Genomic DNA, 16,779 nt, shown 5'->3' on the forward strand with positions numbered 1-16,779 from the left:
GCGCCCGGCCTCTGTTCACCCCTTTCTTGACCAAGACTCATCCTCTAATCTCTGCCCTTTTCAACTGAGGGCAGAATCTTAGGTGGACAGGATTTTTTTTTTTTTTTTGAGACGGAGTTTCGCTCTTGTTGCCCAGGCTGGAGTGCAATGGCGCGATCTTGGCTCTCTGCAAACTCCACCCCCGGGTTCAAGCGATTCTCCTGCCTCAGCCTCCCAAGTAGCTGAGACTATAGGCAGGCACCACCATGCCCAGCTAATTTTGTATTTTTAGTAGAGACAGAGTTTCTCCATGTTGGTCAGGCTGGTCTCAAACTCCCAACCTCAGGTGATCCGCCCGCCTCACCCTCCCAAAGTGCTGGGATTACAGGCATGAGCCACCGCACCCAGCCAGGATTTAAATCTAGTCTACTCAGCCATAGAGTTCACTTCTTACTTAGCCCTCTTGATTGCTGGGTCTAGAGATACCCATTATTCCAGAGCAAAGAGTAGAAATTTTGCCCAGGCTTACACTTGGACAGAAGCAGCTAATAAGGGGATCAAAAGTATTCTGGCCTTTCCCTGCATGTCTTCTTTTTTTCTTTTTTCCAAAGATCCTTTCCAAGTCATCCCTGCATTTAAAACTATCATTCTATCTCTAAATCTTACCTTCTATATTTAAAAAGAAAACAAACAGTACTTTGATTCTTCCCTTTTAATTCTACCTATCTCTCCTAGACCCTTCCCCTTCTATAAATATTTAAGGAGAGCTTACTTTGTGCAAATAAGTTTTGTCCAAAAGAGAGAGAAAGAATGAGTATGGCAGGGAATGAGAAGCAGGAAAAGGAGTGTTGTAAAGGGCAAAGAAAGATCGCTAAGGCAGAGAAGAGGAGGGAGGAAGAGGGGAAGGAGAGAGGGAGAGGTAAGGAAGTGAAGAGGAAGATGAAGCTAGGTCTTGATTTGCATATATTGAATCTTTTCCAGGCCTCCCGGCTCTGGCACCAGATTGGGATGGTGGCCTGTCCCCAGTGAGAAGGAGGTGGCAAGGAGGCTGTATCTTATGCTTTGCAAGATGCTTAAGGTGGGCATGAGTAAATTGGGTGAGGTGTGAGGAGACAAGGCTAGGCTCAGGAAGAAGATGGGGGTGGTAAGGAGCAGGCAGGAGGAGAAGGGAAGCGGTAGACTGAAACCACACACGTTCACATTTGCATGGATTTGCTGAGGTGTGCTGCAGAGTGTCTGCTACTGATGGGGGTGGGTGTCCAGGAGAGGAGGCATCTCCCTTGATGACTTGGAAAGTGTTGGATGTGTTAGGACAGCAGTGTGGAGCTGCTCTGCTGCACAGATTTATGTGGTTTTATAGTACACTGGAGAGACTGACATCCTGCTAGATGTGGTTCTCACGTTCTACATACCACAGGCTTAGATAACCACAAACTAGCTCGGAACCCTTCTTCTGTATGAGCACTCAGTAGTGAAGGGACAGGGAGTTGTGCCCTTAAATTCAGAATCAGGATCCTATCTGATCCTTGCATGGGGCACCGCTGAAGAATTTGGTCTCCCAGAACTTGGTAGGAAAACATTTTTTTTTTTTTTTTTTTTTTTGGAGATGGTGTCTCTGTTTCCAGGCTGAAATGCAGTGGTGTGATCTCGGCTCATGGCAATCTCCGCCTCCCGGGTTCAAGCAATTCCCCTGCCTCAGCCTCCCAAGTAGCTGGGATTACAGGCGCGTACCACCACGCCCAGCTAATTTTTTGTATTTTAGTAGAGACAGGGTTTCACCATGTTGTCCAGGATGGTCTCTATCTCCTGACTACCTGACCCGCCCACCTTGGCCTGGGATTACAGGCGGGAGCCACTGCGCCCGGCTGGAAGGAAAACATTCTGAGTGACCGTGTATGTAAATAAGTCTTTCTGGTTATTTTATTCTGTGAACCTGTGTGATGTAATGACTGCATTTAAATAGTATTACAACAACAAAAACTAATTGTAATAATAGTAAATAGCTAACATCTTTAAATGTTTGCCATGGGCCAGGCACCGTGCTAAGCCCTCAGCAAGTATCACATCACCTAATCCTCCACTACAATCTGATGCAATAGATGCAGCTATTCATTCCTATTTTACAAACATGGAGACTGACTTAGATGGGTTAAGTAATTTTTAAGATATCCTGCTTAAAAAGAAGTAGAGTTGAGATTGGAACTCAGGTAGCCTGATGTCAGCGCCTCTGCTCTTGGGTTAATTTGTAAGCTTCTGAACTCTGGCTGGTATGCATTTTGAATGAGGTCTTTTGAGTCTGATTGTATTACTCTGTGTGTCACCTTGAGCATATGTGCTGTCATGTTCCTCTTGAAGGTGCTAGATGGCTGTCTTCCATTTGGTTTGTTTCTTAGTATCAGATGGGCCAGAAGAGGAGCGCTGCTTTGTGCAACTCCAGGGTGCGTCATTCACACTGCAGTCCATGCAGGGGCACTGGCCATGCCCTGTGTGAAGGAAGGGAAGGAGGGGGAGGGAGGGAGTGGGAACAGGAGGGGAGGGATAGATAATGGCAGGTAGTGTTCTTGGAATGATATGCGTACCCATTTGTGACAACATCTCTTAAAGTTGAAGGTCTACACATGTGTATCCATATTAGCATGTGAACTTCATCAGACAAGCAGTCTCCCTCCAACAGAGGGAGACCCTGTCTCAAAAAACAAACAAACAAACAAAAAAACAACAGCCTTTAGAGTCAGACAGACCTGGAATCAAATTCTAGTTCTGTTTCTTAATATGTAAATGACCTCAGGTAAGTTGCTTAAAGTCTCAATTCAGTCTCTTCATATAGAGAATGGGGCAGGCCAGGCATGCGCCTCTAATTCCAGCACTTTGGGAGGCCGAGGTGGGTGGATCATTTGAGGTCAGGAGTTTGAGACCAGCCTGGCCAACATGGTGAAGCCCTGTCTCTACTAAAAATACAAAAAAAAAATGAGCCGGGCATGGTGGCACGCACCTGTAATCCCAGCTACCCAGGAGGCTGAGGCAGAAGAATCGCTTGAACCCGGGAGGCAGAGGTTGCAGTGAGCTGAGATCGCACCACTGCACTCCAGCCTGGGTGACAGAGTGACACCCTGTCTAAAAACAAACACAACAAAAACAGAAAAAAGAAAAAAAAAAAAGGGAATGGGGAATAGTACCTCATGGAGTTGAGTCCATTGAAAGGATCATCATTGAGATTGGCACTTTGGGTGCATCAATAAATGGAAATGGAATAATTATTCATCCATATGCCTTATTTCCTGTGTTGGGGTATGTGTATGTTGTTTTTTGATTGTATGTGGGGCAGCTGGTAACCTGGCTGTAGCCCTGTCTCAGTACTTCTTTGGGGTTGGTGAAGGTGCTTGTTCTCCCTGGCTGGATTTTCCCAGGCCCTCCATGCACCCGTGTGTGGGCCCTGCGCCTCCCGTTCAGTAGTAGGGTGTCCTGTTCAGTGCGTTGCTGTGAGCCCGTATGTGGTTGGCCCGGCTGGCGCGGGCGTGTTTAGGGTGGTGGTAATTACTGGGATGGCCCAGCCCTAATGAGTGTGATCTCGTTACACTCTCGCTGCCTCTAATGGAGCTAACCTCATTTCACAGCCATTAGAGATGGAGATGAGGCCCCGCCCACTGGCCCTGCCAGCTGCAGCTTTTGCAGCCCTGGCCACGTTCTTTCCCTCCGGCTCGCCATTTCTCCATTCCACTTCTCCTTCTCTCACTTTTTTTTTCTGCTCCTCCTACCAGGTTTCCCTTTCCTGTCCCCCATTGTTCTTTTCCTTGGCCGTTTTTCTGCACCCCTCTCCTCTTTCATTCTCTTTTCATGTCTCCCTTCCCTGCTCCTCTCTTCAATTCCTGGGCTCCTCTTCTCTTCACTCATCACCCTCCCTTTTTTCTCCCCTAGTCGATTTGTCCTCCACATTGCCATTTCTCCATCCTCTTTTCCTTCCCTCTCCCCTGCCCTTCACGGCTCCAGTCCCTCCCCTCCCCCACATTGCCCTGTCTGGCCAAAGGACAAATCTCAAGGGGAAACCAGCAAAGACAAACAAGGAGCAGTGACTTCATTATCGTCGTTAATTTGCCACTTCAGTTCCTCCCATAAGGGTCAAAGCCAGCACAGCTTGAACTCAGGACTGACACGCAGGCTGAGACCACGGCCTGGCTTTTCAGCCCTACTTCTTACACAACCACTCGTCCGCCCTCCTCAGCTGTCTTCACTTCCCTATGGAGGGGTCGGGCTCCCTGTTTGCTCTCCAGTTTCTTAGTCCTCACAGCCTACCGCACTCCTTCCTTTCTCATTTAAATTGTGGCCAACTCTCTGTGCTCTCTCCCATCTCCAAGTCATGGGTTTTTCACCTTTGACTCCTATCTCTGTCATACTCTCTCCCAGCTTCTCCCTGCCTAATCTTTCCTGAACCTCTTTCTTATCCTTCCCTGGCCTTCTCTCTTTCTAATTTTAAGTACACTTCTTTCCCTAAAGCAGCAGGATTTTTTTTTTTTTCTTTTGAGACGGAGTCTCGTTCTGTCGCCCAGGCTGGAGTGCAGTGGCGCAATCTCGGCTCACTGCAAGCTCTGCCTCCCGGGTTCATGCCATTCTCCTGCCTCAGCCTCTCCGAGTAGCTGGGACTACAGGCGCCCACTACCACGCCCGGCTACTTTTTTGTATTTTTAGTAGAGACAGGGTTTCACCATGGTCTCGATCTCCTGACCTCGTGATCTGCCCGCCTCGGCCTCCCAAAGTGCTGGGATTACAAGCGTGAGCCACCGCGCCCGGCACAGCAGGATTTATCTGTAGGTTTGTGGAAACCACATAGCCTGAAGAAGCTGGAGATGAGAAGAAGAAAGGCATCTGTGGCCCAAGCAGACCACTGATACAGAACACAGAGATGGCTCGGGGGAAATGCAGACAACTGTGATGGAGGCAAGAGGCCCGCAAATAAAGAGAAGCAGCAAAATCTAGACCCATGCCGATGGCCCAGGAATAAAGAAGACAGAGGCTTGAGACTAGGGGAAGGAAAGGGCATCACAAAACAAGGAATGAAAAATCTGAGGATGGAAATGGCATTTACCCCATCAGGTCCTCAGGGAAACACAATCTAACACTCCTGGCCCACCCTCTGCCCTCCTTCACTGAGAAGCCAAATGACTGGTAATTGACTCTTGACCTCTAGCCCAAGCCCAGCCCCAAAGGGAGAGGTACAGGGTAGTTAGCTATGACTGGAGGAGGCACTAGGGAAATGTGCATACAGGAAGTTAAATTCCTGCCACACCCATTCTGCCCCACTGACGGCACATCAGCGTGCTCCACAGGACCAGACTCTCCATGCATAAACCTCTCTGCAGAGAGGTCGTGCACACCCTGGAACATTCATGTCTTTCTGATTGCACAGGCTCCTGTGCATGCGACATTCCAGTTGATGGTCCTGCTGGGAATTCCAAAGCCTGAACTTTAGCTTTGATGTAATCCTGTGTTCCTGCCAAATACGGAAAGAGGGCTCCTGTTCTTTCATTAGACTTTGGGGGTAAAAAATGCTGAGAGGTGCTGAGCATCTCAGTAAAAATTAGAAAAACATATCTTCCTCCAGGTGTATGCAGCCCCCATGCCAGTGGTACAGCTTGGTGACAGGACTGTGGGTGGACCTCAGCCCTGTCACCCCTTAACAACTGCACATGGGGACCCTGGTCTCTGGACTAGTTCCTACATGAGGAAGCCACTGAGAGCCCATGGGATTACCCTACAGGGCTAGAAGTTACTTCTAAATCTTTCACCCCTGCCTTGCCAGCCTGGGGAGGAGGGATGGGCAGGCAGTTCCCTAGGACTTTCCCCAGAGAGGCAAGGGGCTCTGGGAAAGTGGGTGGTGGGATGACCGAGCTTAGTGTGAGGAGCTCGAGAAGAAAGATGGAAAAATCAATGAAATGAGTTTCTAACGGTGAGGTAAAGGACCGCTGTGTCGACAGCCTGTCGCTTGCTGCAAAATATGAGCTGCCCAACTCTGTGGCGGCGGCTGACAGTGCAACAGCCACCACCGTCCTTCCTTCAGGCCCCCCGCCCACCAGCCCCTTCTCTAGCTGCCCTGGCCTTTCTTATTACAGCCAGACTGTCCTCCAGCACTCCCAGCTCTCTCCCCTGTCTTCTGTCTTCTTTCATAGATTTCTCAACCCATTCAGGGGCTTTTTGGCCCTTCACCTCATGATTCCTGATTGGGTGCATCTTTGTTTTCTATAGCTTCTGTGTATTTAGACCTCTTCTTTCTGCAGATTTCACTCTGAGAGTTGTGGCGAGTTTTACATCTCTTGCCTCCCACTCTTCTAGATACCTCTGGAGTCTTTCAACAATGGAGAGTCAGATGTCAAGGCCATCCCTCACAGGGTTCTTTACATCAAGATCTGGGCAGCAGTAACTTCTCCCTCCTTTGGCCTTTTGGCCCACGCCAATGCCGCCTTCCTTGTATTAATAATTACCTGGGTTGGGATAGGTGTTCAGAATGGGTCTGGTATTGATTTATGAACTCCTTATTTGCGGCCATTGTATATATACAGTTATGACCAATTCAATTGTAGTTTCATGATTGGGAATGGGGTGGGGATGCTACTTTTAATTCACATTTGCCAACTCTCTCTTTGGAAACAGCTCTCAACCTTTTCTGGAAACCGCCTCCTTTCTCTTCCCTCCTCCACATCTTCCTCTTGGGCTCCTAGGGCTGTTCATTCATGTTTTCCTCCAATTATCACTACAAAGACTCTGCACATCAGCCCTGAGAGTTCCCCTGGCTGCTTCCAAGTGTGACCCTAACCCAGTCTCTCCTGTCTGCCTCAGATCTCACTGTCACTGGTTAACTACCCTCTAGCCATTCCCTCCGGTTTCTGATTTCCCAGTTTGCCCATTAATGTAGACTTAGGTGGGGGGAGTGGGTGAAAATTAGGTGGGCAACTCTTTTCCCCAGCCTCTCCCTACTAATTCAACATTTGATCAATAGATATTTATTAAGCCCCTTCTGTGTGACAGACACTGTGCTAGGTGCTGGAAAACAATTGGAAACTAGACAGATGTAGCCACTCCTCAGATGGCCATGTGACTAACCCTGAGTCTCTCACCAGACAGCTAAGTCTCTCAGACTAGGGGACTCTGTCCCATTTTCCCCCTTTCTGTACAGCCAAATTCCACTGTGCCCTCTGGCATTTCACAACCCTTCCCTTTTCTCAATCCCTGAATGAGTTTACACTCTCACACAGCCCTGATCCCTTCTCTCTGCATTCTAGCTTTAGTCTCCATTCCTAAACCCAAAGCCATTACACTTTCAACAACTCTCCTCCCTGCTCACAAAGCCCTTCTCCTTTCACATTCTGTAACTGCCATTTCTAGTCCTCCTCTTCCGTCTCTGCCTGCTTTTTGATCCAACCATCCCAACCTCAATGCCCTGTCTTAGGTTCCTTCCTCTTGCTACTGTCAGGCTCTGGCAAACCTCAGGTGCTCACAAACAAGAGTTATTTGTGACAACTGTTGTTCTGAGCTGAGAAGAGCTCCAGGGAGGCAAGGTCAAGCTACCAGAATCAGAAATTGTACCAATTCGACCCAGGCCCTGGCCCATAGGTGATACAGCACCCCGGCAAAGCAGCAAGTGATTCCTGTATGGGTCTCAAGGTAACACCAGCTGCCTCTGACATCATGGAGGGAGGAACCCTGTCAGGTTGCCAAGGCAATACCAGCAATTTATGACATCAGAGGCTTGAGGTCTTTGGTTCTCAGGGGCTGGGAAGATTCAAGTTCCTCTCAGCTGAAGTTTATGGGAATTCTACTTTTTCATCTCTTTGCTTGTGTTCTGGCTTGGGAATGAAATACAAAGGCCTTTGGTGGGGGTAGTGAGTGATTAGGCCAATGAAATGAATGCTCGTGAGGTTCTCTCTCTCTCTTCCCCGGATATTTCTGCTTTCTCTCCCTCTCTTGGGCATTTCTGTCTTCTGGGGCTTCGCCCAGTGGTATTCCTGCTATTTCTGCTATGCTTTTTTTCAACCCCCCGGCCCCCCCGCAGTGCTCTCGCTCTCTTTGCATCAGTCACGCTGTGTCCTCCTCACACCAGAGGCATTTGTTTCCTTTGATACCTCATCCTCTCCTCTTTTCCTCCTACCAAGCTCTGTGCAGCTCTGATCGGCCTCAGCACTCCTTCGTTTGCCATCCATTTACCTTCTTTGTACCATACTCTCTTCCCATCTCATCTTGTTCGGCAATTCCTCCCTTCCCCCTCTTTACTACTGTATTAATTTCATAGTGCTTTTTCTGTTGACCTCCAGTTTAGGAATATTCTATCATTTCTCTTTCTTTTACCTTCTGTATTGCTATCAACATGTTTTGTTTCATTCTTCCAATTTCTTATTAAATACCCCTTGGTTCCTCCCCTGCCCCCCAGTCCGCAGAGATTTTCCACCCTTCCTTTGCACATCCCTCACGTCATACATTTCTTTACCCCGTGTGTTTATTGCACTGACCACCCCTTTCTTTAATTCTCTTCACCTCTGAAATCGTCCATCTTCTGCCCATGTCTACCTGCTCCTTTTAGCTTTCCAAGCTCCTCAGGTTTGGAAAAACAATGATGGGCTAAAAAACCAAGGTAAACTCTCCAGATCCTTTATCCACCCTTACTGTTCTTGAATGAACCTGGCTGCTTAGATATGATAGCTTTTATCACACTAATAAACACTGCCTTGTAAAAAAAAAATGGTGCTGGATCTAAATATGATAGTAGCAGGGGCCTAGGAAGAAGATGAACTAAAAAGTGAAGAAAAAGCAACTGATATCTAGAATGAACTGAAGGATGGGGGGCAGCCAGGCAGGGTGGAGCTTAGAGTCCTAGGGAGTGTCCCCTTACAGAATCAAAGTTGACAGTTAACTGACATAATGGCACTGATTGATGGAGGGGTTATATGCCCCTGGAAGCTCATTAAATTTATTTCTTGGCCTGTTTATGTGCCTTCACAAACCATACCCCACACCTTTCCCAGCCCCTTGCTTGCTAGTACCTTCTGCTGCTGGGGTTAAAATGCGGGATAAGAGGAAAAGGGATAAAAGAAACTTAGGGTGATCAAGAAGAAAAGGTAGGAAGAGGGCAGATTATGGGAACAAAGGTGGAAACTCGTAAGAGAGCTGATGGTAAACAGATGGAAAAAAGGGGTGAAGCAAAATGGGGAAATAAAAAATATACAATGATAAAGTGGGGGAAGGGAGGAAAATTAAGTCAGCAGGGAAGAGGTTTTGTGGTGGGAAGCTCCTGGAAAGGCAGATGACACGCATGAGACCAGAAGATGAGGTTCTGATGAGGGAGACAGGCACATGGTAAAGGGCACAGTCAACAATGCTAGGAAGTTCCAAAGCTTCTCTGGTGAAGGTGGAAGAGGAGGCTGTCCTGGCCATGCTGAAGGCACTAGAAGCTTTGGCGAAGACACATTCGCTCCATCATCCCACTCCTCCAGGCCCTGACTGTGACCACCACAATCATGACTGATAAGGAAATTCCAAAGTAGCCTGAAAAGGCCAGAGATATCCAGACAGACTCTGAAGGAGAGGGCATGGAGTCCTAGACCGACAGAACAGGCAGCCGAGGCGTGACACATAGTGACAGAGACACACAAGGAGAGGATCACTCGGATGGGAAGGGTCACAAGTGGGGACAGTGACATACAGATCCAGAGATGGATGGGTGGAAGAGACAAGATGAAGAACAGAAAAACCAAAAGTCAGGGACACATGGACAGAGATCAGCGGGACTACAGGCACAGCGAGAAGCGTGGTCCTGTGCTTGAAAATGATAGGGCTGCTCAGAGGGGCAGACAAGAGCGGATGGGGGTGGTAGGGTGGGCGTGCAGGACAGACACGCTTCACCTTGAATGGGCTTATGGCCTCCCCTCACCTACTCAATACTTTCAAAAAAAGGAATGGAAAGCTCAACTTCAGCCAAAAACGAACGAAGATTGAGAGTATCCACGTCCCCTCCCACTCCACGCCCCAGCGCGCTAGCCCATCCATCAGCCCGCCGGCCGCCGTTCTCCCATCCCACAGCCCGCGGGGGGCCGCCGAGACCCAGGCCCCTCCAGGCTGACAGCTCTGAGCCCTCACACTCACCAGGCCTCCCCTTCCCTCCGGGACCCCCGCTCCCTGCCCAACTCGGCGCGGTCCGTCTAGGCTTTCCATACCCTCCGTCTGTCCCGCGGGCCTCTGCCTTTCCCGTTCCCGTGTCTCCCTCCACCCCCGCATCTCTCTCTTCCCCATCCTCGCGCACGCCCTCTTCCTCCCACACCCCTGTCTGCTATCTCCCAGGGCTCTCGGTCTGTCTGTCCGTCCGTCCTTGTCCCCTCCCCCAGCCCCTTCCCGGCCCTCTCTGTCCCCTCCAGCGGCAGTCTCCAAGCGCCTCCTCTCCCGTCTCGACCTTCCAAAGAGCAAGGAAGGGAAGAAGAGAGAGAGGGAGAGGAGAAAAAAACCAACCCAGCAGCATCGGAAATCGATGCACTTACACCTCAGCTGGAAGCAGGGACGGGAGTCGAACCGCGGCCACCGAGCAGCGCGAGGCGGGGAGGGGAGGGGGCGGCTCTTGGAAGGGACTTCTCCGATGTGTTGATTCCTCTTTTTTCCCCTCCTCCTCCCTCCCTCCAGCGCTCGCTCCGGGGCGTCAGGGACGGAGATGGAAAAAATAAATAAATAAATTCACGGCGGTGAGGGAAGTGAAGGAAAATAATCAATGCTATTTGGCTGCGGCTGAAGTGTTTCCCCGGCTTCGTGAGGGGGTTTCCATTGATTCACCCTGGGCACTCGCTCGCTCCCTGCCTCCTCCTCCTCCTCCTCCTCCTCGCCCTCCTCCTCCTCCTCCTCGCCCTCACTCCTCCGCCTCATTCACTGGCTGGAGTCGAGGCGTCCCACACAATGGAATAATCAATACCCAGGCGCCCGGGGCTGCCCCACTGAGCAGGTGCAGCGGCCCGCCCGCCGCGGTGCATGCCGGGAGTTGTAGTCTGTTCGCGCCCGCCCGTCTGCCTCGCGGGACCCAGGGCCGGGGGCAGGCCGGCCAGCCCACCAGGTCGCCTCCCGGTTTAAGCCGGTGCCTGCAAAGAGGGCAGGCCCCTTTAAACTGTTTTCCGTCTCCTCTCCTCTTCATCCTGTGGCCTGCAGAAACCATACATGTGTTTTGTTGTTTTGTTTTAAATCAGCTTCAGAACAAGCCCTGAGCCGCCCAAGGCCTCCTTTTTTCATTCCCTTCTTCCTGCCTTATTATTCCACCGCCCCCCCCCCCCCATTGGGTACTAGAACCTTCTCTACCGCGGCAATTACTCTTTAGTCTCTGAGAGCTTCTGCCTCCTCCACACGGTTGCATAGTCCCTTGAGCTGGGTAAGGGGAGGTTCGGGCTCCTCCTCATCTTCAGTTTATCAGCTTATTCAGTGCTCCTGAATTTTTTTTTTTTTTTTGGAGACGGAGTCTCGCTCAGTCGCCCAGGTTGGAGTGCAGTGGCACGATCTCTGCTCACTGCAGCCTCCACCACCGCGTTCAAGCGATTCTCCTACCTCAGCCTGCTAAGTAGCTGGGATTACAGGCACGCATCAACACACCCAGCTAATTTTTGTATTTTTAGTAGAAACGGGGTTTCACCATGTTGGTCAGGCTGGTCTCGAACTCCTGACCTTGTGATCTGCCTGCCTCGGCCTCCCAAAGTGCTGGGATTACAGGTGTGAGCCACTGCTGCGCCCAGCCCATTTTTTTGTTTGTTTGTTTTTTCTTGAGACGGAGTCACCCTGTCGCCCAGCCTGCAGTGCAGTGGCATGATCCCAGCTCACTGCAACCTTCACCTCCCAGGTTCAAGTGATTCTCCTGCCTCAGCCTCCCAAGTAGCTGGGATTATAGGTGCCCACCACCATGCCCTGCTAATTTTGTATTTTTAGTAGAGATGGGGGTTTCACCATCTTAGCCAGGCTGGTCTCGAACTCCTGACCTCAGGTGATCCACCGGCCTCAGCCTCCCAAAGTCCTGGGATTATAGGCGTGACCCACCTCACCCGGCCGCTCCTGTATTCTAATAACAATAATTTCTAAGATTTCTTGAATGCATAGGGACAGTTCCAAGCACTTTTACATATATTGTTTACTCCTCTCAATACCTCAAGCGTGAGATAGATGCTATTATAGTCCCATTTTACAATTGAGGAAAGTAAGGCACAAACAAGTGAATTAACAGGCCCAAGGTCCAATGGCCAATAAGTAAGTGACAGCGCCAGGACTCAAAAACCTCCATGGTCTGGCTCCAGGACCCATACTAACTGCTATAACCTACTTCTCTTAAACAACACAACAAAACCCTGAAGTTCACATGACAAAAAGGAGAGATAAATGAACATTTTGAATTTATACCATGTGACAGTTTATGACTGAATCCTCACAGGTAACTGTGAGGCAGGCCACATTTTCTCAATGAAAAAGCAGTGACTGGCCGGGCGTGGTGGCTCACTCCTGTAACCCCAGCACTTTGGGAGGCTGAGGTGGGTGGATCACCTGAGGTCAGGAGTTCGAGACCAGCCTGACCAACATGGAGAAACCCTGTCTCTACTAAAAATACAAAATTAGCTGGGCGTGGTGGCATGCACCTGTAATCCCAGCTACTCGGGAGGCTGAGGCAGAAGAATCACTTGAACCCGGGAGGCAGAGGTTGTGGTGAGCCAAGATCACACCATTGCACTCCAGCCTGGGCAACAAGAGTGAAACTCTGTCTCAAAAACAAAAACAGGCCGGGCGCGGTGGCTCACACCTGTAATCCCAGCACTTCGGGAGGCGGAGGCGGGTGGATCACGAGATCAGGAGATTCAGACCATCCTGGCTAACACGGTGAAACCCCGTCTCTACCAAAAACATACAAAAAAATTAGCTGGGCATGGTGGCGGGCGCCTGTAGTCCTGTCTACTTGGGAGGCTGAGGCAGGAGAATGGTGTGAACTCTGGAGGCGGAGCTTGCAGTGAGCCGAGATGGCGCCACCGCACTCCAGCCTGGGCGACAAAGCGAGACTCTGTCTCAAACAAACAAAAATTAGGCGGGTGGGGTGGCACGTGCCTGTAGTCCCAACTACTCAGGAGGCTGAGGCAGGAGAATCACTTGAACCCGGGAGGGAGAGGTTGCAGTGAGCTGAGACACCAGAGCGAGACTCCGTCTCAAAAAAAAAAAAAAAAAAAAAAAAAAAGCAGATGCTTAGGAAAGTGGAGTAGCTTGCCGAAGGCCAAACATCTAGAAAGTGAAGCTGAGAGTCGACCTCAGGTCTGGCTCCGGAAACTGGTCTTTGTGTTCAAATAAGCTGCTGCTTTTGCCCCACTGGATTGGACCTTATAACACAAGGAAAAATTAGGTCTTCATCCCAGGTTAACAAAACTGGAAAGCAAAAGATGAATGAAAAGCAGGCCCTAGGAGATGGGGTTGCTTCCCTCCCTAACTAACCGTGCTTAACATGGAGTGGGGCCAGGGGTTGACCCAAGCTACCCCAAGTTCAAGATGCCATTTGTTTATTTATTTATACACAGGGTCTTGCTCTGTTGCCGAGGCTGGAGTGCAGGCAGTAGCAGGATCGTAGCTCACTGCCCTTGACCTCCTGGGCTCAAGCTATCCCCCTGCCTCAACCTCCTGAGCAGCTGGGACCACAGGCATGCACTACCACACCCGGCTAATTAACAGTTTTTTTTTTTTTTGTAGAAACAGGGTCTTCCTATGTTGCCCAGGCTGGTCTCAAACTCCTGGCCTCAAGTGATCCTCCTGCCTCGACCTCTCAAAGTGCTAGGATTACAAGTGTGAGTCAACGCACCTGGCCAAAATGCCATGTCTTTAAGCCAGTGTCCTTCTTCCTATAATACCTCTCACTGGTCATATGTTTCCAGGAACATACTGGTGAGAGGGCAGGTTTTGAGAACATGGCACTTCTCACCCATTATAGGAAGGAGTCCAGGAGTTAAGAGCCACGGTTCCTCAGGGAGCTTCCTCACATGGAAGGTCAGACATATAGTTAGAGTCTCCAGATAACCATAGTCCTCAGAGGGAGTAAGAAGGAATCGTCGCTATTAATATTTTGTCTCCCAAAGCATTCAAAGGGCCAACCCCATGTTTTCCTGAATTTTATTTTTTTGGGGACAGATGGAGTCTCTTTCTGTCGCCCAGGCTGGAGTGCAGTGGCGCCATCTCCGCTCACTGCAACCTCTGCCTCCCAGGTTCAAGCAATTCTCATGCCTCAGCCTCTGGAGTAGCTGGGAACACAGGCACGCGCCACCACGCCCAGCTCATTTTTGCATTTTTAGTAGAGACGGGGGTTTCTCCATGTTGGCCAGGCTGGTCTTGAACTCCTGACCTCAGGTGATTCACCCTACTCGGCTTCCCAAAGTGCTGAGATTGCAGGTGTGAGCAACTGCACTGGCCTTTCTGTATTCTAAATGTACATAAGTAGTTCTACACCTGACAAAAACAGCTTAGGGACCGCTGGAAACTCTGACAAACTCCTCAGTCTAGCACTCAAGTCTTTTCCCTCAACTGCATTTCTAGCCTCGTCTTCTACTTACATACCACCCAGGTGCTCTCCAGTTTCTGGGCCTTTGCTTAGGCTATTCCTGTCTCCATCTAGGTCTCCAACAGTTGAAATACCGTCATATCTTTAGTTACTGGCCAAAATATCACTTTATTCTCTGACAGAAAGTTTCTCGCTCACTTTTACCCTGAACGTTCATGCCAGGAGGTATTAGATCCCCTCTAAAACTCCAGAGTAGCTAAACTGGACTTTATTACGCGCTGCCCCCGCCCTCTTCCCTCCCCCCACCAACCCCCCCTCGCCACCATTGCCACTGGCCTGCGCTTAGCTGGCTGCTATAGCAGATATCTGTTGGACAGTGTGAATGGCTTGTATTCCAGGCCCATCTGCCTGCGTTGGGGTGCGGCGGGGGGTGTTGGAGACGGGCCTGGGGCTTGAGCTCCTTGCACCCGACTCTCCCAGCCGCCTTGTAGCCCCAGTTCAGCTTTAGGTAGAGTACCGCAGGCACCAAGTGCAGCTTTCCTGTCACCATAGCGACGGGCGGGGCGAGAGGGCAAAGTCTCCCTTTGCAACTACATCTCCCATCATGCATCCGCGCCTCGGGGTGCCTGGCTCAGCCTCAGGCCTGAGACCTGTACCAACCCCCGGGAGCCGTGCGGGGCCGACGATGAGAAGCAGAGTGCAAGGGGGCGGCCTCACTCCGCTGGCCACCCCGGGGTCCCGGCCTCCCATTACATAGCGGGTGTCTCGAGCCCTGGCCTGCTCTCGGCACCGCCACAACGGGCCTAATATGGCGGCTGGTGCCAGGACCTGCCGGGCGCGCGGAGGGTCGGGCCGAGGTCCGGGATCGGGAACTGCTCCCGGCATTCCTCGCGAGTGTATGGCGTGGGCTCCCTTTCCCCCTCTCTGGGTCCCGCGAGGAGACTCTCGGGCTTTGAGGTGAGACCTGAGGTTCCGCTGGCCGGTAGTGTAGCAGGAAAGGGCAGGTCCTCCCGGGTCGTGAGCCACTAGCCTCTTGGGGTGGCAAGGTGTAGAGAGGGGGGCGTTGAAAGGACACCCGCTACCCGGCGTGCTTTCTAGGGGTCTCTTTGGATTGAGGACATCAGCGGCAGTGGAAGGGATTTTACTGGAGACCTGTCACTGTCAGAGCCTTAAAATATCACCGACGGGGCCTTAATATCACCGAGGTAGAGAGAAAAGGGCAGTAGCCCTAGAGACTGTTGCGACACAGTGTGCCCCTCATAAGTTCTTCCAGGGAGGGGGTCTGTACTGAGTTGACGTCCCAGGAGCTGAGCAGCAGGCTTTGCATCCTTGGGAACTCAGCAAATGTTTGTTCAACCAATTGCAGGTAGCATGGCCCAGGGCTTGATTGAGGTGGAGCGAAAGTTCCTTCCAGGGCCTGGCACAGAGGAGCGGCTGCAGGAGTTGGGGGGCACCCTGGAGCACCGGGTCACCTTCCGAGACACCTACTATGACACCCCTGAGCTGAGCCTCATGCAGGCTGACCACTGGCTGCGACGACGAGAGGATAGTGGATGGGAGCTCAAATGTCCTGGAGCAACAGGTGTCTTAGGACCCCATACGGAGTATAAGGAACTCACAGAGGAACCTGCAATTGTGGCCCAGCTCTGTAAGGTGCTGGGGGCTGACGGCCTGGGGGCTGGAGATGTGGCTGCTGTGCTGGGCCCACTGGGGCTGCAGGAAGTAGCTAGTTTTGTGACTAAGCGGAGTGCCTGGAAGCTGGTGCTCTTGGGAGCTGATGAAGAGGAGCCACAGCTCAGGGTGGACTTGGATACAGCCGACTTTGGCTACACTGTGGGTGAGGTAGAGGCCCTAGTGCATGAGGAGGCTGAAGTACCAACTGCCCTAGAGAAGATCCACAGGCTCAGCAGCATGCTTGGTGAGGGAGACAGGCCCTTTTGTGCTCTTCTTGCTCCCCACTTTTCTCTTTTGGAGGCACCCGCTGGACCACGTAGTGGGGGAGGGCCTCTGGATTAAAAAAAATTTTTTTTAATAGAGACGAGGTTTTGCCGTGTTGCCCAGGCTGGTCTGGAACTCCTGGACTCAAGCAGTTTGCCTGCCTCAGCCTTCCAAAGTGCTGGGATTACAGGTTTGAGCCTCTGTGCCTGGCCTGGATTATTTTTATAGTGGGAATTGTTTTAGCAATTTTCTAAGTTTGCTTACAGTTCTGTGAAATCTCGTTTTCTCTTTAACAGTAGCTAATTTGGATTTAGTCCTTCCATGTGTCTAATTCCAGCCAA

At 50.9% G+C, this 16,779-nt stretch overlaps 2 protein-coding genes across 20 annotated transcripts in view; one reads left to right on the plus strand and one right to left on the minus strand.

The window, feature by feature from the left end:
* The window catches only part of ZFHX2 (zinc finger homeobox 2), a 37,054-nt gene extending 21,885 nt beyond the window's left edge, over nucleotides 1-15,169 (minus strand). For 4 of the 12 annotated variants that reach the window (XM_058429208.1, XM_058429218.1, XM_058429217.1 and 1 more), the window contains exon 1: nucleotides 6,178-8,314. The gene's annotated coding sequence lies outside the window, so the exon portion shown is untranslated. Of the gene's footprint in view, nucleotides 1-6,177; nucleotides 8,315-10,493; nucleotides 11,043-14,836 lie in introns of those variants that run through there. The other 8 variants (XM_032134875.2, XM_058429214.1, XM_058429212.1 and 5 more) reach the window with 7 other exon arrangements.
* Nucleotides 1-16,779, plus strand: part of THTPA (thiamine triphosphatase) — a 46,925-nt gene that overhangs the window by 27,928 nt on the left and 2,218 nt on the right. For 3 of the 8 annotated variants that reach the window (XM_058429226.1, XM_058429225.1, XM_058429224.1), the window contains one exon: nucleotides 15,867-16,418. In XM_058429226.1, the coding sequence (XP_058285209.1) occupies nucleotides 15,867-16,418 (552 nt within the window). The other 5 variants (XM_058429228.1, XM_032134877.2, XM_058429227.1 and 2 more) reach the window with 5 other exon arrangements.

This window comes from Hylobates moloch, unplaced genomic scaffold (assembly GCF_009828535.3).
Source record: "Hylobates moloch isolate HMO894 unplaced genomic scaffold, HMol_V3 SCAFFOLD_16, whole genome shotgun sequence".
NCBI lineage: Eukaryota > Metazoa > Chordata > Mammalia > Primates > Hylobatidae > Hylobates > Hylobates moloch.